General features: G+C 42.9%; 1 protein-coding gene across 1 annotated transcript; it reads left to right on the plus strand.

Annotated features, from left to right (window-relative positions):
* The first annotated feature begins 1341 nt into the window (after nucleotides 1-1341).
* LOC106569518 (nuclear receptor ROR-beta) lies at nucleotides 1342-25734 on the plus strand. The gene is made up of 9 exons (XM_014140953.2): nucleotides 1342-1748; nucleotides 15325-15410; nucleotides 15613-15754; nucleotides 17441-17956; nucleotides 21114-21241; nucleotides 21377-21509; nucleotides 22100-22207; nucleotides 22348-22571; nucleotides 23350-25734. The coding sequence occupies exons 1-9, from the start codon at nucleotides 1742-1744 to the stop codon at nucleotides 23512-23514; spliced, it is 1509 nt and encodes a 502-aa protein (XP_013996428.1). The 5' UTR covers nucleotides 1342-1741; the 3' UTR covers nucleotides 23515-25734.
* Nucleotides 25735-26866: the final 1132 nt, after the last annotated feature.

A 26866-nucleotide genomic window follows, 5' to 3' on the forward strand; every position in this document is an offset into this window, starting at 1 on the left:
TCAGTCTGTCTGTCGCTCTGTCTGTCTGTCTGCCAAATACGTCAGTGTCTGTTCTGTTTGGGTTATTTTGCAGCTGATGATAACCTTCAAATAACACTCCCCCCTCTCTCTCTCTCTCTCTCTCTCTCTCTCTCTCTCTCTTTCTGTCCTTCTGGTTCACTTTCTCTCTCTCTTTCTCTCCTTCTGGTTCACTCTCTCTCTCTCTCTCTCTCTCTTTGCATATTTCTCCCTGTGTATTTCACTCTTTCTCTCCTTTTCAACAGACTAGAAAAACATGTCTGCTTGCATGCCTCCCAGCCATGTTGGAGACATCTCCCTCCCTCCCTCCCTCCCTCCCTCCCTCCCTCCCTCCCTCCCTCCCTCCCTCCCTCCCTCCCTCCCTCCCTCCCTCCCTCCCTCCCTCCCTCCCTCTCCCCTCTAACTGAGTTGTTCTGTGGTTATGTAAGTCTTCAGATCAGTGTGTCACCATGGTTGTCAAGGGAGACAGAGAACAGAGGGGCTATGGAAGAGGGTCAGGAGAGAAGGGAGAGAGAGAGAATGAGAGCTGGAGGATAGAGAGAAACGAATGAAGGATACAGATGAGCGAAATAAAAGAGAGATGTATGATTATGCTATAAAAGTTGGAACAATATACATGATGTAATATCAGTAACTGAAATGAAACATCTAAAGTAGATAGAAGACAGAAAGAGGAGATAAGGACAAGAGTTGCATAGAAGAGAAAATCAGAGATATTAAATAAACATGAAACAATCCTTTTTTTAAACACAGAAGGGATACATAGAGGAAGGAAATAAAGGGATGAAGCTGGAGGAAGGAAATAGAGGGGAGGTTGAAAATAACTAACTGTAGGTGTAGGGAAAACAGAGAGAGTGGAGGAGAGTCACATATAGAGAGAGGGAAAAGGATGAGAGAAAGACACAGGTATAGATAGGGCTGAGGGTTGTGTGGCTGCAGGCTCCACACACTCCAGTGTTGCTCCTCTAACATACTTTGATTTATCTGCCTTCTCCCTGTTTCATAACTAAGCTGCCAGAACCTTGCATCACATAGCACAACCCCCACTCACACTCTGTGAATGGCCCCGAATCAGAAGGAATCATCACAACATAATGTTTGTCTTATCAAAACGCTGCCCATTTTAAAACAAATTCTGATTTATGAAAAACGAGGGCAAAAAAAAAAACTGTTTTTAACACCCACATTACTAAATGAGAGTTAAAGTGTTAATTGTTGTTGTTGTTTCCAGTGGATCATAGATTAATCGTTATGTTCGCTCCATTCTGAAAAGTTCCCATCTCCAATCCTCCTTAAAACTCGATCCCGCGTGTGCGCGGCCACGAGAACTACGAGGGGACCTCGGGAGTGAGTTCGTCCACGCTTCGAGAAGTAGGTTAGCAGGGTAGACTGAGAACCTTGCAAGAACCTTGGAACCTTGCAAGCCAAGCTAAACCACCGTGGGAGTATTCTGTCAAGAAGTTACCGAAATAGTGCATCGAGACAAACAGGAAAACATGCAACTTGAACTGTCGAATTTCTTTGCATTTAATTAACTGGCGCAAGACTCTCCTCGCTGATTTTTGCCTCATTTTCTGAAAAAATATTTTCTAGTTCATTGGGCTAAATACGTTTTTTTACGTGCCAGCAAATGCTGGTCTTTCAACAGTTTTACAGATATTTGTATTCAGTTACAACCCACATGAAGTCAAATTCTTTGATCCAGAAACGATAAATATTCAACATGAGAGGTAAATGAATTATTATCATTCATATTCAAATGACTATACTTTGTAGACTTTTCAATGTCACATATATCCCATGTTCATTTTGCCGATGTCGAAAGCTATTGAAATGTAAATTACTTTAGCTAAAAGTGCAACTGCTTTCCTTTTCAAGTGCGTAGGCTATCACCTTAATCTCTCATTCTGCTTTAGCCTGCCTGGATTATCTGGCTACTCTTGCCAGGTGCGCCACTGCCTCGGAATATTATAGGAATTCCTTGGCTGTAGGCTGGAGAGTTTTCTGTAACTAGTGAAATTGCTAATAATTTATATATATTATTCATAATAAAATAATGTTTAGGTTAAATGTGTGTACAATGTTGTAAAGGGTTGTAAAGTCTGATTAATTAGGCTGTTATACACAATTTATTGGTATACAGCCTGAAACATGTTTGTGCAAAAACGTTTAAATGTTCCTTACAAGCCTGAATGTTGAATAAAATGACATTTGAATTTACATCTCATGCTTAATACGGGCAAAACTAAATACATGATGTTTTCAAATTCTCATAAAATTGTCTCAAATTGATTACAATTTCACTCATTGGATAGTTATTTAATCGAACCGGCCCTGCATACAAATCCCTTGGTATTTGGATTGACGATGATTTAACATTTAAAAAACGTATGAATGAGCTTGTTAAGAAGCTAAGATTTAAATTGGGCTTTTTATCTTTTACAGAAACAAAGTTTACCTCTCTAGTAAACAGGAAGCAGATTTACAAATGAACCCTGCACAAAGAGACTTTAGTCTCAATATGATTTATCTGTTGAAATAATGGTAAATAAACTATACCGGGGGCTGTCTTTCTGCTGCTCGAAATTTGAGACATATCCACAGGAAAGTATTGTTCACTTGACTTTTTGGAGGGATATTTGGTTTTCTTTCATCAATAGCAATTGAACCAAGCATACCATGACGATGAAAATGGAATATTCTGAATCAGGGAAGGATAGATAAAAAAAATATATTGTTAACTTTTTTTGAAGATTGAAATCTGAATAGAATTGTTTTTTTTACACCAACAATTTTTTTTCTCCATCCTCCCCCTGATTCAGATTATACCATTTTCATTACCATGGAATGCTTGATTCAAAAGCTTTTAACAAGAGAAAACTGAATACCCAATAAAAAACTAACTTTACCAGAGTGCCTAACCAACCAAATACCTACCAGCACTCTAAAAAGTCAGGTTAACAATACTTTTCTGTCGATATTTTGTCTCAAATTTTGAGCAGGTGAAGGACAAGCCGCACATACAACTGGTAGAGTAAGTTCGATGTAATTTTATTCGTCACATGCTTTGTAAACAACAGGTGTGGACTAACAGTGAAATGCTTACATAGGGGCCCTTCCCAAAAATGCAAAGAGAAAGAAATAATAGAAAAGTGAAATACGTAATAATAGATACACAATGAGTAACGATAACTTGGCTATATACAAGGGGTACCATTTATATAACTAGGAATAAAGTGACAGATAGTAAACGGCAGCAGCAGCGTACGTGATGAGTTAAAAACTTTATTCTAAAAAGGGTAAATGCAGATAGTCCGGGTAGCTATTTGGTTAGCTATTTAACTAACTAGCAGTCTTATGGCTTGGGGCAGAAGCTGTTCACGGTCCTGTTGGTTCTAGACTTGGTGCATCGGTACCACTTGCAAAGCTGTCATCAAGGCAAAGGGTGGCTACTTTGAAGAATCTGAAATATAACGTATATTTTGATTTGTTTAACACTTTTTTGGTTACTACATGATTCCGTATGTGTTATTTCATAGTTTTGATGTCTTCACTATTATTGCACAATGTAGAAAATAGTAAAAATGATGAAAAACCCTGGAATGAGTAGGTGTGTCCGAACTTTTGACTGATACTGTATATATCGTGAATCACCCATAGACCATATTGCCCTCCTCCCTATTGGCTGTCTCATTGTCATCAGTGATTTTTTGTATTAAACTTGATTTAACTAGGCAAGTCAGTTAAGAACAAATAACTTATTTACAATGACGGCCTAGGAACAATGGGTTAACTGCCTTGTTCAGGGAAAGAACGAATGATTTTTACCTTGTCAGCTCGGGGATTCAATCTAGCAACCTTTCGGTTACTGGCCCAATGCTCTAACCACTAGGCTACTTGCCGCCCAAATCAGATCAGGCCTACCACCGTCATGTCGTTGGCAAAATGTATGATAGTGTTGGAGTCGTGGGTGAACAGCGAGTACAGGAGGGGACTAAACGCACACCCCTGAGGGGCCCCTCTGTGTTAAGGGTCAGCGTGACGGATGTGTTGCTGCCTACCCTCACCACCTGGGAAGTCAAGGATCCAGTTGCAGAGGGAGGTGTTCAGTCCCAGGGCCCGTAGCTGAGTGATGAGCTTGGAGTGCACCATGGTGTTGAACACTGAGATGCAGTCAATGGACAGCATTCTCACGTAGGTGTTCCTTTTGCCCACGTGGGAAGGGGCAGTGTGGATGCAATCGAGATTGCGTCATCTGTGGATCTATTGGGGCGGTATACTAATTCAAGTAGGTCCAGGGTGTCTGGGATGATGGTGTTGATGTGAGCCATGACTAGCCTTTAAAAGCATTTCTTGGCTACATATGTGAGTGCTACAGGGTGATAGTCATTTAGACAGGTTACATTGGCGTACTTGGGCACAGGGACTATGGTGGTTTGCTTGAAACATGTTGGTATTACAGACTGGGTTAGGGAGAGGTTGAAAATGTCAGTGAAGACACTTGTCGGCTGGTCAGTGCATGCTCTGAGTATGCATCCTGGTAATCTGTCTGGCTCTGCGGCCTTGTGAATGTTAACCTGTTTAAAGGTCTTACTCACAGCGGCTATGGAGTGTGTGATCACATAGTCTTCCGGAACAGCTGGTGCTCTTACGCATGGTTCAGTGTTTCTTGGCTCGAGCTTCTCCGGTAGGATCGTGTCACTGGGCAGCTCGGGTGTGGGGGGAGGGGAGGGAGAGAGGGAGGGAAAGAAGGAGGGACGGAGAGCGAGAGGGAGGGAGGGAGAGAGAGAGAGAGAGACAGCCAAAATAGTTGACATGATTGAAAAAAATTCACAAACAGAAAGATTGTGATTAAAAGGTTCTGATTTGCGGCAATGTTCAGCTATTGCTACTTTTGTTGCTGATTGTCTTCTCACGATGCTGCCTCTAAAATTGCAACAAGAGAGGGAGGGAGAGAGAGAGAGAGAGAGAGAGAGAGAGAGAGACTCAGCCAAAATAGTAGACATGATTGAAAAAAATGAACAAACAGAAAGATTGTGATTAAAATGTTCTGAATTGCGGCAATGTTCAGCTATTGCTGATTGTCTTCTCACAATGTTACTGCAATCAAAAGGCATACCAAGACTTGTTACAATTACAGTCTGCGGCTGTCACAACAATGTAACAACATAGTAACTGAGAGACATATATTGCTATTGTAGCATATAAAATGTATATTTACTTTTATGAATTATAGTATTTAGTGTTTGTTTGGATTGAGGGCTTTTGGCATAGTGAAGGTACTCTGTTCCTAATCTGTTTGTAGAGAGAGGGAGGGAGGGAGGGAGGGAGGGAGGGAGGGAGGGAGGGAGGGAGGGAGGGAGGGAGGGAGGGAGGGAGGGAGGGAGGGAGGGAGGGAGGGAGGGAGGGAGGGAGGGAGATTTTTGGGGCCTATAGAGGGTAGTTCCACTGGCTGGCAGGATATCGAAATGTAAACAACCCCAGTTCTTTGGCTCACTGGACTGAAAATACAATTTTAAGAAGTCTCTCGTTTGCTGAGACCTAAAGAGAATTCCTTTTGTTTTTTGTTTGTATAGTTTTTTCAAATCTTTTGTTTGTCTATGGAATCATTTTGGCAAAGAATTTATTTTGCACCTTTTTTTATTATTCATATTTTTATTGAGTGTTGCTATTCCTCTTTTTGTGATTACATTGACTTTTTCAGTCTTTCACATGTTATTAACAATCTATCACCAGCACAGCTTCACACAGCTTCACACCTGTGCACCTCTAATGGATTTTAGTACTACGTGGTAATATTTGCATTCCATGACAGATCAGAGTTGATTTAAATAGTTATTGCACAGCCAAAGTGCAAATAATCATTTGTTTTGTGAGTGGAGAATGAGTGGTAAACTGACCTCCATTAGGAAATGATCTGTTACACTGTCCTTCACCTTGTGTGACACAACAGGCAACAACCTCCTAGGGACTTGACTAGAGGAGCCTTGTATGCAGCAATAACTGCTCATTATGTTTCATGTAATGTGATACTGTTTGGTTAGCCTACAGAGGGGTGACTGAGAAGGCAACACCATCTCTGTTTTCTATGGCCTCCTGCACTGATTTGAAAACACAGGAAATATGCAAGCAATATGAATACCTACTGGGAGTTGGCTTTCACAAGTCCAGTTCTTTCCCATCAGTGTCGGTTGAGGGAAATGGAGAGGAGAAAAGGAAGGAAGCCACTTCAGACATTAGACACACCCTAATGTTGAATGATTCATTTGCAATAGAGTTCCACTTCCCTCGGATCAAAGCTTTTCACAGGCATTACATAACATTTATTGTAACATGCCCTGCCCAGAACTGTAAAAAAAAATAAGTAAAAGCACAAAAGTGGTTCAAGTTTCTTACTGGAGTTTAAAAGGTTTATTGAGCGCACTCAGCCTGTCTCAGTTGCCTGTGTGTATTGCACTCATAAGCCTAAGTTAAATGTGTGAGTGTTAAGAGTCTCAGAGTAGACCTTTGGACGACATAGATTGTATGATCTCCCTCGCTCTATGTCTCTGTGTGTGCACTTGCGCGTTACTATGAAAAACAAAGTGAAATGTGGCTGGCTGGGTCTGTCAGGAGGATCGGTCACTGGTGAAAGGGAATTGGTCTGGCAGCCAAAGTTGAGTGATGATGTCACCAGTCTGTCGGCCCCTGACAACACCCAACTCTCACCAGTCATCCAGCTCAGCGTTCAACACCATAGTGCCTCAAAGCTCATCACTAATCTAAGGACCCTGGGACTAAACATCTCCCTCTGCAACTGGATCCTGGACTTCCTGACATGTCAGCCCCAGCTGGTGAGGGTAGGCAACAACACGTCTGCCACGCTGATCCTCAACACTGGGGCCCCTCAGGGGTGTGTGCTTAATCCCCTCCTGTACTCCCTGTTCACCCACGACTGTGTGGCCAAACACAACTCCAACACCATCATTAAGTTTGCTGACGACACAACAGTGGTAGGCCTGATTACCGACAATGATGAGCAAGCCTATAGGGAGGACGTCAGAGACCTGGCAGTGTGGTGCCAGGACAACAACCTCTCCCTCAATGTGAGCAAGACAAAGGAGCTGATCGTGGACTACAGGAAAAGGTGGGCCGAACAGGCCCCCATTAACATCGAAGGGGTTGTAGTGGAGCGGGTCGAGAGTTTCAAGTTCCTTGGTGTCCACATCACCAACGAACTATCATGGTAAAAACACACCAAGACAGTCGTGAAGAGGGCACGACAACACTTTATCCCTCTCAGGAGACTGAAAAGATTTGGCATGGGTCCCCAGATCCTATAAAAGTTCTACAGCTGCACCATCAAGATAATCCTGACCGGTTGCATCACCGCCTGGTATGACAACTGCTCGGCATCTGACCGTAACTCGCTACGGAGGGTAGTGTGTACGACCCATTACATCACTGGGGCCAAGCTTCCTGCCATCCAGGACCCATATACTAGGCGGTGTCAGAGGAAGGCCCAACAAATTGTCAAAGACTCCAGTCACCCAAGTCATAGACTGTTCTCTCTGCAACCGCACAGCAAGCGGTACCGGAGCGACAAGTCTAGGACCAAAAGGCCATAAGACTGCTGAACAATTAATCAAATGGCCACCCGGACTATTTACATTGACACCCCCCATTTGTTTTTACTCTGCTGCTACTCGCTGTTTATTATCTATGCATAGTCACTTCACCCCTACATACATGTACAAATTACCTTGACTAACCTGTAACACCACACATTGACTAGGTACAGGGAACCCCTGTATATAGCCTCGTTATTGTTATTTTATTGTGTTACTTTTTATTATTTTTTACTTTAGTTTATTTGGTAAATATTTTCTTAACTCTTTCTTGAACTGCATTGTTGGTTAAGGGCTTGTAAGTAAGCATTTCACAGTAAGGTCTACAGCTGTTATATTCAACATTTCACAGTAAGGTCTACAGCTGTTATATTCAACATTTCACAGTAAGGTCTACAGCTGTTATATTCAGCATTTCACGGTAAGGTCTACAGCTGTTATATTCAGCATTTCACAGTAAGGTCTACAGCTGTTATATTCAGCATTTCACAGTAAGGTCTACAGCTGTTATATTCAGCATTTCACAGTAAGGTCTACAGCTGTTATATTCAGCATTTCACAGTAAGGTCTACAGCTGTTATATTCAGCATTTCACAGTAAGGTCTACAGCTGTTATATTCAGCATTTCACAGTAAGGTCTACAGCTGTTATATTCAGCATTTCACAGTAAGGTCTACAGCTGTTATATTCAGCATTTCACAGTAAGGTCTACAGCTGTTATATTCAGCATTTCACAGTAAGGTCTACAGCTGTTATATTCAGCATTTCACAGTAAGGTCTACAGCTGTTATATTCAGCATTTCACAGTAAGGTCTACAGCTGTTATATTCAGCATTTCACTGTAAGTTCTACAGCTGTTATATTCGGTGCATGTGACAAATACATTTGATTTGGTCTTGTAGTGGTTACCACAGCATTTCTCAGTGCTTTATAATGCAAAATTGATTATTAATTATTTTGCAGAACATGGCATGCTTTAAAACAAGATGCAGTTCTGTAGATAAGGCATCAGATGTCTCTCTTATTTTATCTCTCGCTTTAGCAAAGCAGAAGAGTCTGAATACATATGCAAATATTTGTTATGACAAATGGAGGTCTGTGTTATTCTGATCTTCTGACTTGCCTTAAACTGGGGACAAGAACATAACTAGTTGGAGCAGAAGCTCAATTTCAGAGAGAGTAGTCAGATTAGATAGCAGATATGATACTGCCATACAGCTGATAGTTCATAGTCCTACTGGCACCAAGCCAGCTACAGTACCTAGTGGCTTTATGGATGTGTCCTTCGGTTGTCCCGTGTGGCTCAGTTGGTAGAGCATGGTGTTTGCAATGCCAGGGTTGTGGGTTTGATTCCCACGGGGGACCAGTACGAGAAAAAAAAATGTATGCATTCACTACTCTAAGTCGCTCTGGATAAGAGCGTCTGCTAAATGACTAAAATGAACAAAAAAATGTAAAAATGTCTTTCATTCCATCCATTACGTAGTGTTTATCAAGTCTTCACTCTTTCATTCACACTTATCGAGCTGAAGAATATCAGTGGTAACTATAGTAATAAGAATCATTTTCATTTGATCACTTTCAAACAACTGTTTAGAATTAAGATTTTTATTGTATCATTATTTATTTATTTATTTATTTATTTGCTGGATATTAAGTAGACAGCTGTGCTTTGAGCTGTGCATTTCGGAGGCTCAAATTCTAGTTGAGTTCCACCTTAAAACCTGGGGTAGAGAGCCCTATTCACACAGTGTGCAAGCGCCTGACTACCCCCTGCCTCCCCTCCCCTCGGTGAGAAAGTGTGTCAGTAGGACAGAATTACATGACAGGCTAACGCGCCTGACCGATATCCCACACAACCAACCCCCGACAGGCCCTGCCCGCCCCCTAGCCAATGGGAGCTGCAGCGGCAGAGAGGAGGCGGGGCGGTAGCTAGAGTGACCTCCCTGAATGAGTATGTTTATGAAATGCTCGCAGACGAGAGTTATATAACCGAGCGGAGTGTTTCTGAAATGCTCGCAGACGAGAGTTATATAACCGAGCGGAGTGTTTATGAAATGCTCGCAGACGAGAGTTATATAACCGAGCGGAGTGTTTCTGAAATGTTCGCAGACGAGAGTTATATAACCGAGCGAAGTGTTTCTGAAATGCTCGCAGACGAGAGTTATATAACCGAGCGGAGTGTTTATGAAATGCTCGCAGACGAGAGTTATATAACCGAGCGGAGTGTTTATGAAATGCTCGCAGACGAGAGTTATATAACCGAGCGGAGTGTTTCTGAAATGCTCGCAGACGAGAGTTATATAACCGAGCGGAGTGTTTCTGAAATGCTCGCAGACGAGAGTTATATAACCGAGTGGAGTGTTTCTGAAATGCTCGCAGACGAGAGTTATATAACCGAGCGGAGTGTTTATGAAATGCTCGCAGACGAGAGTTATATAACCGAGCGGAGTGTTTATGAAATGCTCGCAGACGAGAGTTATATAACCGAGCGGAGTGTTTATGAAATGCTCGCAGACGAGAGTTATATAACCGAGCAGAGTGTTTATGAAATGCTCGCAGACGAGAGTTATATAACCGAGCGGAGTGTTTATGAAATGCTCGCAGACGAGAGTTATATAACCGAGCGGAGTGTTTCTGAAATGCTCGCAGACGAGAGTTATATAACCGAGCGGAGTGTTTATGAAATGCTCGCAGACGAGGGTTATATAACCGAGCGGAGTGTTTATGAAATGCTCGCAGACGAGAGTTATTTAACCGAGCGGAGTGTTTATGAAATGCTCGCAGACGAGAGTTATATAACCGAGCGGAGTGTTTATGAAATGCTCGCAGACGAGGGTTATATAACCGAGCGGAGTGTTTCTGAAATGCTCGCAGACGAGAGTTATTTAACCGAGCGGAGTGTTTATGAAATGCTCGCAGACGAGAGTTATATAACCGAGCGGAGTGTTTATGAAATGCTCGCAGACGAGAGTTATATAACCGAGCGGAGTGTTTATGAAATGCTCGCAGACGAGAGTTATATAACCGAGCGGAGTGTTTCTGAAATGCTCGCAGACGAGAGTTATATAACCGAGCGGAGTGTTTATGAAATGCTCGCAGACGAGAGTTATATAACCGAGCGGAGTGTTTATGAAATGCTCGCAGACGAGAGTTATATAACCGAGCGGAGTGTTTATGAAATGCTCGTAGACCAGAGTTATATAACCAAGCGGAGTGTTTCTGAAATGCTCGCAGACGAGAGTTATATAACCGAGCGGAGTGTTTATGAAATGCTCGCAGACGAGAGTTATATAACCGAGCGGAGTGTTTATGAAATGCTCGCAGACGAGAGTTATATAACCGAGCGGAGTGTTTATGAAATGCTCGCAGACCAGAGTTATATAACCGAGCAGAGTGTTTCTGAAATGCTCGCAGACGAGAGTTATATAACCGAGCGGAGTGTTTCTGAAATGCTCGCAGACGAGAGTTATATAACCGAGCGGAGTGTTTCTGAAATGCTCGCAGACGAGAGTTATATAACCGAGCGGAGTGTTTATGAAATGCTCGCAGACGAGGGTTATATAACCGAGCGGAGTGTTTATGAAATGCTCGCAGACGAGAGTTATATAACCGAGCGGAGTGTTTATGAAATGCTCACAGAAGAGGGTTATATAACCGAGCGGAGTGTTTATGAAATGCTCGCAGACGGGGGTTATATAACCGAGCGGAGTGTTTCTGAAATGCTCGGAGACGAGAGTTATATAACCGAGCGGAGTGTTTATGAAATGCTCGCAGACGAGAGTTATATAACCGAGCGGAGTGTTTATGAAATGCTCGCAGACCAGAGTTATATAACCGAGCGGAGTGTTTATGAAATGCTCGCAGACGAGAGTTATATAACCGAGCGGAGTGTTTATGAAATGCTCGCAGACGAGAGTTATATAACCGAGCGGAGTGTTTATGAAATGCTCGCAGACGAGAGTTATATAACCGAGCGGAGTGTTTATGAAATGCTCGCAGACGAGAGTTATATAACCGAGCGGAGTGTTTCTGAAATGCTCGCAGACGAGAGTTATATAACCGAGCGGAGTGTTTATGAAATGCTCGCAGACGAGAGTTATATAACCGAGCGGAGTGTTTATGAAATGCTCGCAGACAAGAGTTATATAACCGAGCGGAGGATTGAAGAGAAACGAGAGGGTGAGGGCAGAAGGCAGGAGGGCAGGGCGATATGGCCTAAAAATCATGTTGTTTTCCCCCCTCAAGTTTACGGACGATTCACGATATATATATATATATACATATATATATATATATATATATATATATATATATATATATATATATATATATATATATATACATATATATATATATATATATATATATATATATATATGTATGTATATATATATATATATTATATATATATTATATTATTATATATTGTTTGATGTTTTCTCCATTTAAGCTTTGTTGTACAATAACAGGTCAAATACACTGCATTTCAAACAGTCAGCAATAATCTAATGAATACAGGACTTGAGAAATTATACATAGGCTAAATTATAAACATTCCACAACCATAAGACCCTCTAATAATGTTATTATTTTATCAACATAGTTTAACCTGCTTTTTTATGCAATAATCGTTGATCTGGCTTTAAAGTCAGTCTATGATAATGCAATTTCTGTTACAAATGTAACCAGAACCGTGCATTATGCACATTCACTAATAATGACTAACTTCTTGTAGCAGGCATTATAGAAAATTAACACAGGTGGCATGAATAATCTCTCAAACACAAGCCCACGTGCTAGTGAGTAGCCAGCTAATCTTTATATTTAAAGTTTAGTCAAATTTGATTTATTTTCTAGCTAACAAGGCAGAACAGTTGAATTGTTATGAACACACCCTTTCTGCCTGTCTCAAACTGTTTGAGTAGCATGCTAGCTAGCCTGTCCACTTTGTTCAGATGTTGAAATTAAGTGCCCTACCTTATTTCTCAGAATGACAATTCAAATCAAATCAAATTGTATTTGTCACATGCGCAGAATACAACACGTGTAGACCTTACAGTGAAATGCTTACTTACAAGCCCTTAACCAACAATGCAGTTTTAAGAAAAATAAGTGTTAAGGAGGTATTTGCTAAAATAAACTGAAGTAAAAAATAAATAAAAAATAACAAAATAGAAAAATGTAAAATTAATTCATTATCGAGCAACAATGAATTAACAGTTGTGAGACTATATACAGGGGGTACCGGTACAGAGTCAATGTGGAGACTATATATGGGGGTACCGGTACAGAGTCAATGTGGAAGCTATATACAGGGGGTACCGGTACAGAGTCAATGTGGAGACTATATACAGGGGGTACCGGTTCAGAGTCAATGGGAGACTATATACAGGTGGTACCGGTACAGAGTCAATGTGGAAGCTATATACAGGGGGTACCGGTACAGAGTCAATGTGGAGGCTATATACAGGTGGTACCGGTACAGAGTCAATGTGGAGGCTATATACACGGGGTACCGGGAGAGAGTCAATGTGGAGACTATATACAGGGGGTACCAGTACAGAGTCAATGTGGAGACTATATACAGGGGGTACCGGTACAGAGTCAATATGGAGACTATATATGGGGGTACCGGTACAGAGTCAATGTGGAGGCTATATACAGGTGGTACCGGTACAGAGTCAATGTGGAGACTATATACAGGGGGTACCGGTACAGAGTCAATGTGGAGACTATATACAGGGGGTACCGGTACAGAGTCAATGTGAAGGCTATATACAGGGGGTACCGGTACAGAGTCAATGTGGAGACTATATACAGGGGGTACCGGTACAGAGTCAATGTGGAGACTATATACAGGGGGTACCGGTACAGAGTCAATGTGGAGGCTATATACAGGGGGTACCGGTACAGAGTCAATGTGCGGAGGCATAGTTTAGTCAAGGTAATTGCGGTAATATGTACATGTGGGTAGAGGTAAAGTGACTAGGCATAATAAACAGAGAGTAGCAGCAGCGTAAAAATGGGGGGGGGTGACACACAATGCAAATAGCCCAGGTAGCCATTTGATTAGCTGTTCAGGAGTCTTATGGCTTGGGGGTAGAAGCTGTTAAGAAGCCTTTTGGACCTAGACTTGGCACTCCTGTACCGCTTGCCGTGCGGTAGCAGAGAGAACAGTCTATGACAATAACGTAGATAATTGTGTTTTAAAACCTGGATTCTTGCGATACAGGTATTTGGAATATCGCGCAAAAACATACATTCTAATTCATGAAATATATCGCCCAGCCCTACATTCAGCTGGCCCAGTTGCTCTGTGTATTTCTGTCATTACTTAGAGGAGAGAACAGCAGACTTTTCCCCTTTTTTTCATAGATAGAGTGGGAAAAACAAACAAATTGTAATGCCAACATGTAATGCCACAACAACAATGCATTAAATCTCTGAGAGGTAAATGAGTTTCCATATGTCTGCCTCTCAGAGGACTACAGATCCATATGTCTGTCTCTCAGAGGACCACAGCTCCCATGCGGGACTACATATCCCATACTTCATAAATTACACAGATTCGTTATCTCTGTCTTTGGCACAAACATGAAATAGACTGGCAGATTGAGCAGCGATAGCGTATCACATGAATGAGTTGGTTGTTTCTGTCTCTGTGTAGTACTATGGCTGCTGTGAAGTTAAATAGCCAACCGGCTCCTCTGTTTAAACTAAAACATGTTTTTCTTCACATATGACTGCCCTCCATTTTAGGCACTTATATGGGCCCCTTGTATGTGAGAGGGAAAGATAGTGTGTGAGGGGACTGGGTTTCTGACACATGACTCTGTCTATTTCTGTCTTTCACCTCACTGGGTCCACAGACAGACCGACAGCATGAGAGACACACGGCCAGATTTAGTTTCAAATTCACTTCAATCAAATAATTTCCCCACTCTTTTTATTGCATACTATGTTTACTTGTATTCTTCTCTGTGCTGGGGCAATCTGTGTTAGTATGAAATATGGCACATAGATAAGGCATGATTCAAGTCAATATTTGTCCATTTGAATACCTTTCAGACTGCTGCTATGACACTCAGAGCATGCAAGGCAGAGCCAAACTGACAGCCTGCCTCTCACTTCACAAGATGTTGATCATAGCCACATGCCAGGTGGAAACCTGTAAACCTGTTGCAAATGCCAATATTCAATCAATCAAACTGTATTTATAGAGCACATTTCTTACAGGGGATGGATGCATTTCAAAGTGCTTAAAAAATAAAATAGAGAAGGTGAGAAAGATAACGCAAAAGGTTTTCTAAATGAGACAAATGAAAATAGTCCTCCCGCCGTCGTATCAGAATCTTCCAGTGCTAGCCCTGCAGTGTGTCTATATAATGTATGTGTGAACGTTGCAACACATTATGCAATGAAATCTGGTCATGATCTGAGCTCCTCTTGGCCGTGCCCCAAGAGAGATTGGCCTCAGCCGTGGTGTTACTCAATAGGGAGAGTTGTTTGTGTGTGGCCATATTAGTCCCAACTCATGTCCTTATTTTGAGATCTACTAGCTGTAGACCTGGCAGGGCAGTAATATTTTGATGGATTCTCATTAGTTTTTAATACAGGTTTAATAACTCACTTGATGGGTTGAGCTTCACAGCTTTTGTAATATATCTCCACCCCCTCTCTCTCTCTCTCTCTACAGCTCAAATAGAAGTAATACCCTGCAAGATCTGTGGGGACAAGTCCTCAGGTATCCACTATGGGGTCATTACCTGCGAAGGTTGCAAGGTGAGCTAGTAGTAGTTGGGTTTCTTCTTTACTTTCTTCATGTGTTCTTTAACAATATGAAACAAAGACAAGCTGCAATTGAAAATATCCTTAGTTGTGATCAATGAAATAATACTTCCATTTTGTAACATCTAGGTTTATGATACTGGAATTATATACATTATGTAATCATTTGACTCATCCTTTGTGTTTCTTTGTGTAGGGATTCTTCCGCCGCAGCCAGCAGAACAATGCCATGTACTCGTGTTCCCGCCAGAGAAACTGTCTTATTGACCGAACCAACCGCAACCGCTGCCAACACTGCAGACTGCAGAAGTGTCTGGCTTTGGGTATGAGCCGGGACGGTGAGTCACACACACACACAGACGTGCGTGGAGCCCAGAGGAAAACTCATGACAGGTAGTAAACACTCATTTCCACACAGATATACTGTATATACAGTGCATTTGGAAAGAATTTACCCTTGACTTTTCCCACATTTTGTTACGTTACAGCCTTACTCTAAAATGGATTAACTAAAAATAAAATGTCCTCTTCAATCTACACACAATACCCCATAATGACAAAGCGAAAACAGGTTTTTTGAATTTTTTATTCAGACCCTTTGCTATGAGACTCGAAATTTAGCTCAGGTGCATCCAGTTTCCGTTGATTATCCTTGAGATGTTTCTACAACTTGATTGGAGTCCACCTGTGGTAAATTCAATTGATTAGACATGATTTGAAAAGGTACACACCTGTCTATATAAGGTCCCACAGTTGACAGTGCATGTCAGAGCAAAAACCAAGCCATGAGGTCGAAGGAATTGTCCGTAGAGCGCCGAGACAGGATTGTGTCGAGGCACAGATCAGGGGAAGGGTACCAACAAATGTCTACAGCATTCAAGGTCTTCAAGAACATAGTGGCCTCCAGCATTCTTAAATGGAAGAAGTTTGTAACAACCAAGACTCCTCCTAGAGCTGGCCAAACTGAGCAATCGGGGGAGAAGGGCCTTGGTCAGGGAGGTGACCAAGAACCTGATGGTCACTCTGACAGAGCTCCAGAGTTCCTCTGTAGAGATGGGAGAACCTTCCAGAAGGACAACCATCTCTGCAGCACTCCACCAATCAGGCCTTTATGGTAGAGTGGGCGGACTGAAGCCACTCCTCAGTAAAAGGCACATGACAGCCCACTTGGAATTTGTCAAAAGGCACCTAAAAGGCTCTCAGACCATGAGAAACAAGATTCTCTGGTCTGATGAAACAAAGATTGAACTCTTTGGCCTGAATGCCAAGCGTCACGTCTGGAGGAATCCAGGCACGCTCATCACCTGGCCGATACCACCCCTACGCTGAAGCATGGTGGTGGCAGCCACATGCTGTGGGGATGTTTTTCATCAGCAGGAACTGGGAGACTAGTCTTGGTCGAGGGAAAGATGAACGGAGGAAAGTACAGAGAGATCCTTGATGAAAACCTGCTCCAGAGTGCTCAGGACCTCAGACTGGGGTGAAGGTTCACCTTCAAACAGGACAATAACCCTAAGCACAGAGCCAAGACAACGCAGGATTGGCTTTGGGACAAGTCTCTGAATGTCCTTGAGTGGCCCAGCTAGAGCCCGGACTTGAACCCGATTGAACATCTCTGGAGAGACCTGAAAATAGCTGTGCAGCGACGCTCCCCATCCAACCTGACAGAGCTTGAGAGGATCTACAGAGAAGAATGGGAGAAACTCCCCAAATACAGGTGTGACAAGCTTGTAGCGTCATACCCAAGAAGACTTGTGTCTGTAATCTCTGCCAAAGGTGCTTCAACAAAGTACTGAGTAAAGGGTCTGAATACTTATGTAAATGTGATATTTAGCAAAAATGTCTAAAAACCAGTTTTTGCTTTGTCATTATGGAGTATTGCGTGTAGATTTCTAAGGGGGAAAAAACAATAAGGCTGTAACGTAACAAAATGTGGAAAAAGTCAAGGGGTCTGAATACTTTCCAAATGCACTGTATATAGATAGATATACTTACATTCTGATTCTTCTCTTGTCTCCCTCCAGCGGTGAAGTTTGGCCGTATGTCTAAGAAGCAGCGAGACAGCCTGTACTCTGAGGTTCAGAAGCACCAGAAGAACCAGGAGGTTCTGAACCAGGAGGTTGTGAACCAGGGGTGTCTGAAGCAGGGTTTGTCCCTGACCAGGGAAGATGTGGCAGGGGGAGACAGCGAGGGGGACAGGCACAGGGAGCTCAGTCACTCCTACAGCAGCGGCGGCTCCAGCTCCACCCTGAGTGACCTGGATGACATCCCCGACCTGTTTGACCTGCCCTTGACCCCGGAGGAGGCCCACAAGTACTGCAGCCTGGAGCTGCTGGGAGGCCACGGCGGAAGCACCGGGAACACCTCAAACTCTTCATCGTCATCATCCTCTAACAATTCATCCAATCAGAACTCGCCGCAGCAGAATCTGCTGGATGTCACCGACGCCAATGGAATCAAACATGAGTACCAGATGTTGTCGCACACTAAAGCTGCACAGCTGGAGCCACTGGCCGAAGACTGCACTCTTATGGATATAGGTACAAAATCTATTACTATAACAAACATCACCATCAACATTTCCCAGTATCAAGTAAACATCTTATCTGTAGTGGTCTTGTATTTATATGGTCCTGTGTTTCTGTTTCAGGGCGTATAACCCAGAGTGTCGTTTCTGTTTCAGGGCGTATAACCCAGAGTGTGCCATTTCTGTTTCAGGGCGTATCACCCAGAGTGTTGTTTCTGTTTCAGGGCGTATCACCCAGAGTGTGATTCTGTTTCAAATCAAATTGATTTGTCACATACACATGGTTAGCAGGTGTTAATACAAGTGTAGCGAAATGCTTGTGCTTCTAGTTCCGACCATGCAGTAATATCTAACAAGTAATATAACCTAACAATTTCACAACAATTACCTTATACACACAAGTGTAAAGGAATGAATATGTACATACAAATATATAAATGAATGATGGCCGAACGGCATAGGCAAAATGCAGTAGATGGTATAGAGTACAGTATATACATATGAGATGAGTAATATAGGGTATGAGAACATTATATAAAGTGGCATTGTTTAATGTGGCTAGTGATACATTTAATTACATCAAGATGGCAAGATGCAGAAGATGGTATAGCATACAGTATATACATATGAGATGAGTAATGTAGGGTAAGTAAACATTATATATATAAAGTGGCTAGTGATAAATTGATTACATCAATGTTTCCATGATTAAAGTGGCTGTTGTTGAGTCAGTGTGTTGGCAGCAGCCACTCAATGTTAGTGTTGGCTGTTTAACAGTCTGATGGCCTTGAGATAGAAGCTGTTTTTCAGGCTCTCAGTCCCCACTTTGATGCACCTGTACTGACCTCGCCTTCTGGATGATAGTGGGGTGAACAGGCAGTGGCTCGGGTGGTTGTTGTCCTTGATGATCTTTTTGGCCTTCCTGTGACATCGGGTGGTGTAGGTGTCCTGGAGGGCAGGTAGTTTGCACCTGGTGATGCGTTGTGCAGACCTCACTACCCTCTGGAGAGCCTTACGGTTGTGGGCGGAGCAGTTGCCGTACCAGGTGGGGATACAGCCCGACAGGATGCTCTCGATTGTGCATCTGTAAAAGTTTGTGTGTTTTTGGTGACAAGCCGAATTTCTTCAGCCTCCTGAGGTTGAAGAGGCGCTGTTGTGTCTTCTTCACCACGCTGTCTGTGTGGGTGGACCATTTCAGTTTGTCCGTGATGTGTACGCCAAGGAACTTAAAACTCTCCACCCTCTCCACTACTGTCCCGTCAATATAGATAGGGGGCTGCTCCGAGTTTGGAGGGTACTATGGTGTTAAATGCAGAGCTGTAATCGATGAACAGCATTCTTACATAGGTATTGCTCTTGTCCAGATGGGTTAGGGCAGTGTGCAGTGTGATGGCGATTGCGTTGTCTGTGGACCTATTGGGGCGGTAAGCAAATTGGAGTGGGTCTAGGGTGTCAGGTAGGAGGGTGGAGGTGATATGGTCCTTGACTAGTCTCTCAAAGCACTTCATGATGACGGAAGTGCTTTGAGAGACTGGTCTGCGCATGCTCTGAGGATGCGGCCGGGGATGCCGTCTGGGCCTGCAGCCTTGCGAGGGTTAACACGTTTAAATGTTTTACTCACGTTGGCTACAGTGAAGGAGAGCCCGCAGGTTTTGGTAGCGGGCCGTGTCAGTGGCACTGTATTGTCCTCAAAGCGAGCAAAAAAGTTATTTAGTCTGTCTGGGAGCAAGGCATCGTTATCCGCGACAGGGCTGGTTTTTCTTTTGTAGTCAGTGATTGACTGTAGACTCTGCCACATACCTCTCGTGTCTGAGCCATTGAATTGCGACTCCACTTTGTCTTTGTACTGACGCTTAGCTTGTTTGATTGCCTTGCGGAGGGAATAGCTACACTGTTTGTATTCTGTCATGTATCCGGTCACCTTGCCCTGAATAAAAGCAGTGGTTCGCACGTTCAGTTTCGCGCGAATGCTGCCATCAATCCACGGTTTCTGGTTGGGGAATGTTTTAATAGACGCTGTGGGTACAACATCACCGATGCACTTGTTAATAAACTCGCGCACCGAATCAGCGTATTCGTCAATGTTGTTGTTCACCACAATGCTGAACATATCCCAGTCCACGTGATCGAAGCAATCTTGAAGCGTGGAATCCGATTGGTTGGACCAGTGTTGAACAGATCTGAGGGCGGGAGCTTCCTGTTTTCGTTTCTGTCTATAGGCTGGGAGCAACAAAATGAAGTCGTGGTCAGCTTTTCCGAAGGGAGGGCGGGGGAGGGCCTTATATGCGTCACGGAAGTTAGAATAACAATGATCCAGGGTTTTACCTGCCCTGGTAGCACAATCGATATGCTGATAGAATTTGGGGAGCCTTGTTTTCAGATGAATCTTGTTAAAATCCCCGGCTACAATAAATGCAGCCTCAGGATATGTGGTTTCCAGTTTACATAGAGTCCAATGAAGTTCTTTCAGGGCCGTCGATGTGTCTGCTTGGGGTGGAATATACACGACTGTGATTATGATCGAAGAGAATTCTCTTGGTAGATAATGCGGTCGGCATTTGATTGTGAGGAATTCTAAGTCAGGTGAACAAAAGGACTTGAGTTCCTGTATGTTGTTATGATCACACCACGTCTCGTTAATCATAAGGCATACACCTCCGCCCTTCTTCTTACCAGAGAGATGCTTGTTTCTGTCGGCGCGATGCGTGAAGAAACCAGGTGGCTGTACCGACTCAGCGTGTCTTGAGTGAGCCATGTTTCCGTGAAACAAAGAACGTTACAGTCTCGGATGTCTCTCTGGAATTCTACCCTTGCTCGGATTTCGTCTACCTTGTTGTCAAGAGACTGGACATTGGCGAGTAGTATGCTCGGGGGGCAGTGCGCGATGTGCCCGTCTACGGAGCCTGACCAGAAGACCGCTCCGTCTGCCCCTTCTTCTACGTCGTCGTTGTTTTGGGTCGCCGGCTGGGATCCGATCCATTGTCCTGGGTGGTGGGCCAAACAGAGGATCCGCTTTGGGAAAGTCGTATTCCTGGTCATAATGTTGGTAAGTTGACGTTGCTCTTATATCCAATAGTTCCTCCCGACTGTATGTAATAAAACCTAAGATTACCTGGGGTAACAATGTAACAAATAAGCGTATCACCCACAGTGTGCCGTTTCTGTTTCAGAGCGTATCACCCAGAGTGTGGTCAAGTCCCACTTGGAGACGAGTCAGTACAGTTCTGACGACCTGAAGAGGCTGACATACAGTGGGATTCAGTACTCACCTGAGGAGACCCGCAATTTCCAGTGCAAGGTGAATAACACACACACACACACACACACACACACACACACACACACACACACACACACACACACACACACACTGCTACTCACTAATGTATTGCATTATTATTGTATTAAATTATGATTTCACTATTTCTCCCAGTCTGAAGAGTTTATGTGGCAGCAGTGTGCCCACCACATCACCAATGCCATCCAGTATGTGGTGGAGTTTGCCAAACGCATCACTGGCTTCATGGACCTGTGTCAGAACGACCAGATCATTCTGCTCAAAGCAGGTCCGTACCTTTATACATGCACACATCCAGATTACAAGTACCGCTCAAACCACTTTAGGACATGCACACACTGATTGTTATGTGAACGCTCTTTCTTTCTTTCTTTCACACACACATACAAACAAACATGGATCAAACCCTATAACACTAAAGCACATTCCTGTAATGAGTGAAGAAATGGAAGAAGTCCTTTATCTTGTCCTTCTTTTCTCCAACCTTCTTCCTTTTGTGCTCTTTTTGTTTTTTACAAACCACACATCACTGCTCCGACCATTTAACTAAACCGTCTCTGAAACATATTTATACCATTCAACAACGATTACATCTGCACACACACACATTGATTTGACGATAACTCAGTTAATGTTTGAAACCCCCTTTTGATAAGTTCTTGATAATCCTTATTGCCCTGCTGACTTTCAAATTGTTCAAATAACTTACATCTGCTATCCTCCAATCTGGAATGTTTTACTTTCCGTTGGGTGTTTTTTTTCTTCTGCATGTTGGAACATCTTCTGTGCTCTCGGTATCCCCCCTTCCACTCACTCCTCTTCCTTCATTCCTGTGGCTCTCGATGGTTGCCTTTGCAGGCTGTCTGGAGGTGCTGTTGATCAGGATGTGCAGGGCGTTTAACGCTAACACCAACACCATGTTCTTTGATGGCAAGTTTGCCTCCGCCCAGCTCTTCAAAGCCCTCGGTAAGCGTCTCAGATAGGTTAGCCTATCCCTTGTCTGATACAGTATTTAGAATGTATAGAGCTGATACTGTTAACTACTCCAAATACAATTCAGTGGAACATGATGTGTGCATATCTAATATTGTGATTGTTCTCTGCAGGTTGCGATGACCTGGTCAGTGCCGTGTTTGACTTGGCTAAAGGTCTCTGCCGCCTGCAGCTAACCGATGAGGAAATGGCTCTGTTCAGCGCTGCTGTCCTTCTGTCCCCAGAGCGACCATGGCTGACCGACAGCCAGAAGGTCCGAAAGCTGCAGGAGAAGCTCTTCCTGGCTCTGCAACACAGTCTGCACATGAGCGGGGCCGCCGACGAGAAACTAGACCAGGTAGAAGGGATCCAGATTTTGTCAAATTAACGTCAGATTTGACTTTTTGTAGCAGGTTTGGAGAACAAATTTAGCAGGTTAAGAGAATTGGGTTAAGGTTAGGAAAAGGGTTAGGGTTAGCCAAAATTCCCCAAAATTCTACTTTTGATGTTAGTTTGATAAAAGCTAGATCCCTTCTAGCCATGAGCGGGAAGACTCAGCACACGGCACGATGACAAAACACAGCCCACAGCCTCTATCCATGACCCAGTTGTCATTGGCTGAGATCCACCATATGGGAATCACTGGTGTAGCGTACGTCTCCTCTCCAAGAACTTTATGATACGGTCCTCTACAGAATATTCCAAACAGCTGCATAAGCATATTTTATGGGGCCTTAAGGCCTTGTGCTGTAGAGTAAACCAGTGGTTCCCCAACTCCAGTCCTCCAGTAACCCCAACAGTATAACAAACATGTGTAGCCCTGGACAAGCACACCTGATTCAACTTATCAACTAATCATCGAGCCCTCTACAAGTTGAATTAGGTGTTTGTCCAGGGCTACAACTAAAATGTGTACTGTTGTGGGTACTGGAGCTGGGAAACGCTGCTGTAGACATTCTTTAAATCAACTAAGACAAACAGTTAAACAGTCTAGTGTTGTAAGCCGGATCTATCCCATGCAACTTAGCTTAAGTCCATACACATTTCATGCGTTGTCTGAATTTCTTCCATCCCACCATGTCCATAGATATTGAGCGTATTTTCCTGACTTATCCCGGTGTCCTCTTCTCCTGTAGATGGTGTCCAAGCTGCTGATGATGAAGTCCATCTGTAATCTCCACGTCAACAAGCTGGAGTTCTTCCGTCTGGTTCACCCCGAGACCGCATACAGCTTCCCACCACTCTATCGGGAAGTGTTCGGGAGTGAGATCTCTCTACCCGACTCTACAAAGAGCTCCTAGAGAGAAATATGGAGTGAATGTGTTAGAGGCAGGTTAAGAAAAGTGTGGAGATATGGAAGCGAAAGGGGAGATTGAGCGAGGGATATAAATATTGAACTCAGAAATAACCAGCAGTTAACTAGACAATCCAGGACTTAAAATACTCAGTTTCCCAGCATGCTGTGCCGTTATTCCTCCTCTATCCTAGCAGGCCATGCACCTTACACTACAGACTTCACCTTCAGGGTCCTTTTGTACCGTAGCACTTTGGACAAATTAATGGGCAATATGCATATTCTACAGTGTGAACATAGATCATTTAACATTAGAACATCGATGCTCCCCAACCCCGCCATGAATGTACCACACTGACAACCACCAATGCGCCAGCCAGAACCACACACCGAATGTACGTATTAACACTCTGGGACAGTTTGACTGTTTGAATTAGAATCATTGTAATGCTATGGTTCTACTCAACAGACCCAGGGTTCTTTAATTTATAGTCCCAAAGACACAGTTCTCAGTGGTACCCATATGTAGACTGCATGTATGTTGGACATGTATGTATTCACCAGCCCTAAGAGACCAAGATTATCATTCAGTTATTTCTCTGTTACAAATGAGGATATAACAGGTATGACATGCCACACTACTTGGTCATGGCCTTATTGGTCAATTATTCTTTATTGATCGTCTGCCTACAGGTTTATAGCAAATTCACAGAATGGTTACACACTCACAGAACGGTCACACACTCACAGAACGGTCACACACTCACAGAACGGTCACACACTCACAGAACGGTCACACACTCACAGAATGGTCACACACTCACAGAATGGTCACACTCACAGACATAGGCACTTGTTCTGACAGTGTTTGGTGCTGCCCTTTGTAGAATGCATTGAGAAACCTCAGTCGCTCACCTACTTCCCTAGAGAGAGAGAGAGAGAGAGAGTCAGGTTTCCATGGCAACACCCACCCCCATAGCAACCCAATGGGGTTACGCAATGTATGTAATTTGACCATTTGGGAGGCTGAACACTCTTTGCATAGTGAACACTGCCAAGGTAGGCAGCCCAGTCACATGAAGGCAAAGGAGGGTCTCTAGTAGAATGGCCCAACATTGTTAATGAAACGGACTCTTGCGTCATGAGACCGCACTGGGTGAAAGAAACAGCAGAAGACAGAACATAAGAAGAGAAGAGGACACTTTATGAACTCTGAATAACAAAGAGACTTGAGAACAGCTCCTCTGTGAGAGTCCCTAACCAGCAACATCCAGCCAATAGGAATAGTCTCCCATTCACTAATGCCTTGTCTTTGGGTTACAGTTAAATTGTCTGTGTGTAAACTCTCTTTGCTGGTTGGATCAACTGTATTATTTTTGTACATTGCTGTTTCTGTGTCATCTACTCCTCACCAAATGTCAAAGATCTTTCCTATCCACTATCCCACTGGGCGAGCACAAGTCTAAGGATGGACCGAGCTACCAGCTACCCCCCTGAGTTAGACATCTATTTGTATTAGGTTTATGAGTCAGACAGGGCATCACTTAACCTTTTGAGGAGCATGGACAGACAACATATCCTGATTCTACTTGTTCTTATTGAACTGTAAAGTTCCACAACAGAATACTGAGAATAAGGTTCTATGAACTCACTCCACAAAGGGCTAAAAGTGACTCGTAGCCACTCAGGTAGCCAGCTATGTTCTGTCAGTCTCTCTACTAGCAGTGTCTTCTACTGGCAGTGTTTTCCTCTCACCTTGCAGCTAATACAAGACCCATAACCTTGATCACTGCGTACGTAATCTTTGTTTGTGAATGTTACTCACACAGTGTCAGAGACCTTTCCCCTTTATTCTCAATATTACAACACAATCTGAATTTTACAAGACACGATCTAAAAAATATACATATTTTTAGAACATGTTATTCTTGGGATTTAATGTTGCTTTTGTTGTGAGTGTTATTTCTGTTGGTCTGAAATTTTTCTTTTCCTCTTGTTATGTCATCACATTTTTGTCTTGTAAAATAAGTGATCTATTTTTTTTAAAGAAAACCTTACAAAAAAAACAGAAACTTGTTTTCCTCTCTATTCCCCGTAAGACAAAATGTACAATAGGTATATTGTCAGTCAAAGAGTAAACAAGTTACTCAGCTCAATGTATATTCTTGTATGTTGGGATACTTTACATGTGCTTTAAAGAATATAATAAAAGTATTTCTTTTGAATATGTGAAGTGTCTGTCTTAAAAATGTTAACTCTTTCATCACACACTTGGTTTATTTACATAAAAAAGGATAATTCCACTTACAGCATACAGAATAGTGGTAATAGTATGGAAACATTATTTGCCTAGATACCCCTTAATTTCATAATCATATACTTGTTTCTGGGTAATACACCACATACAGTGCATTCGGAAATTATTCAGAACCCTTAATTTTTCCACATTTTATTACGTTACAGCCTTATTCTAAAATGGATGAAAAAATATTAATAATCCCCTCATCAATCTGCACATAATAACCCATAATGACAAAGCAAAAGCTGTTTGTTTTTACATTTTTGAAAATGTATTACATTTACATTTAAGTCATTTAGCAGACGCTCTTATCCAGAGCGACTTACAAAATGGTGCATTCACCTTATGATATCCAGTGGAACAACCACTTTACAATAGTGCATCTAAATCTTTTAAGGGGGGGGTTAGAAGGATTACTTTATCCTATCCTAGGTATTCCTTAAAGAGGTGGGGTTTCAGGTGTCTCCGGAAGGTGGTGATTGACTCCGCCAAATGGTTATGTGCTAGCTCCCTCAACAATGCAGTACGTTAATCAATAATAACAATGAAAAGAGTTGAGAGTCTTATGTATAACACATTAGCCAGATCTGTTTGTGCTTTTACAAACTCCATTGTCATTGTTTTGGCATGACAATTCCATAAGGAGTTGGCTAGAGAGCAGAGACAGACTGGGACCAGGTTAAGAACACGTCACACTCCAAACTGCAGAGTGGGACCTGGATCATTCAGGATGGCACCACATTGTAAAACGTATTGCGCTGAACAGACATGATTCTCTGCAATTAGAAAAGGTATGACATCAGCACCATACATTTTTGTATATATTCTGCAGCATTGTACCTCTCTGAATAAGGCTCAAATCTGAATAAGGCTCAATTGTTGCCAAAAACATTCACGCATTGGGAAAGGAAATGGAGTCGACTGGGAAAAATCCATTGTCCTCAGCAGAGCTGTCACTGACTGAATAAGGCTGTGGCCCACAGCTAGTTCCTTCCCCGATGTCTCCTTTCCTTCTTCGGCAATGCTGTAGGGGGAGGGGATTGGGTAAAGGTGAAAGAAG

The sequence above is a fragment of the Salmo salar genome, chromosome ssa14 (genome assembly GCF_905237065.1).
Source record: "Salmo salar chromosome ssa14, Ssal_v3.1, whole genome shotgun sequence".
Taxonomy (NCBI): Eukaryota; Metazoa; Chordata; class Actinopteri; order Salmoniformes; family Salmonidae; genus Salmo; species Salmo salar.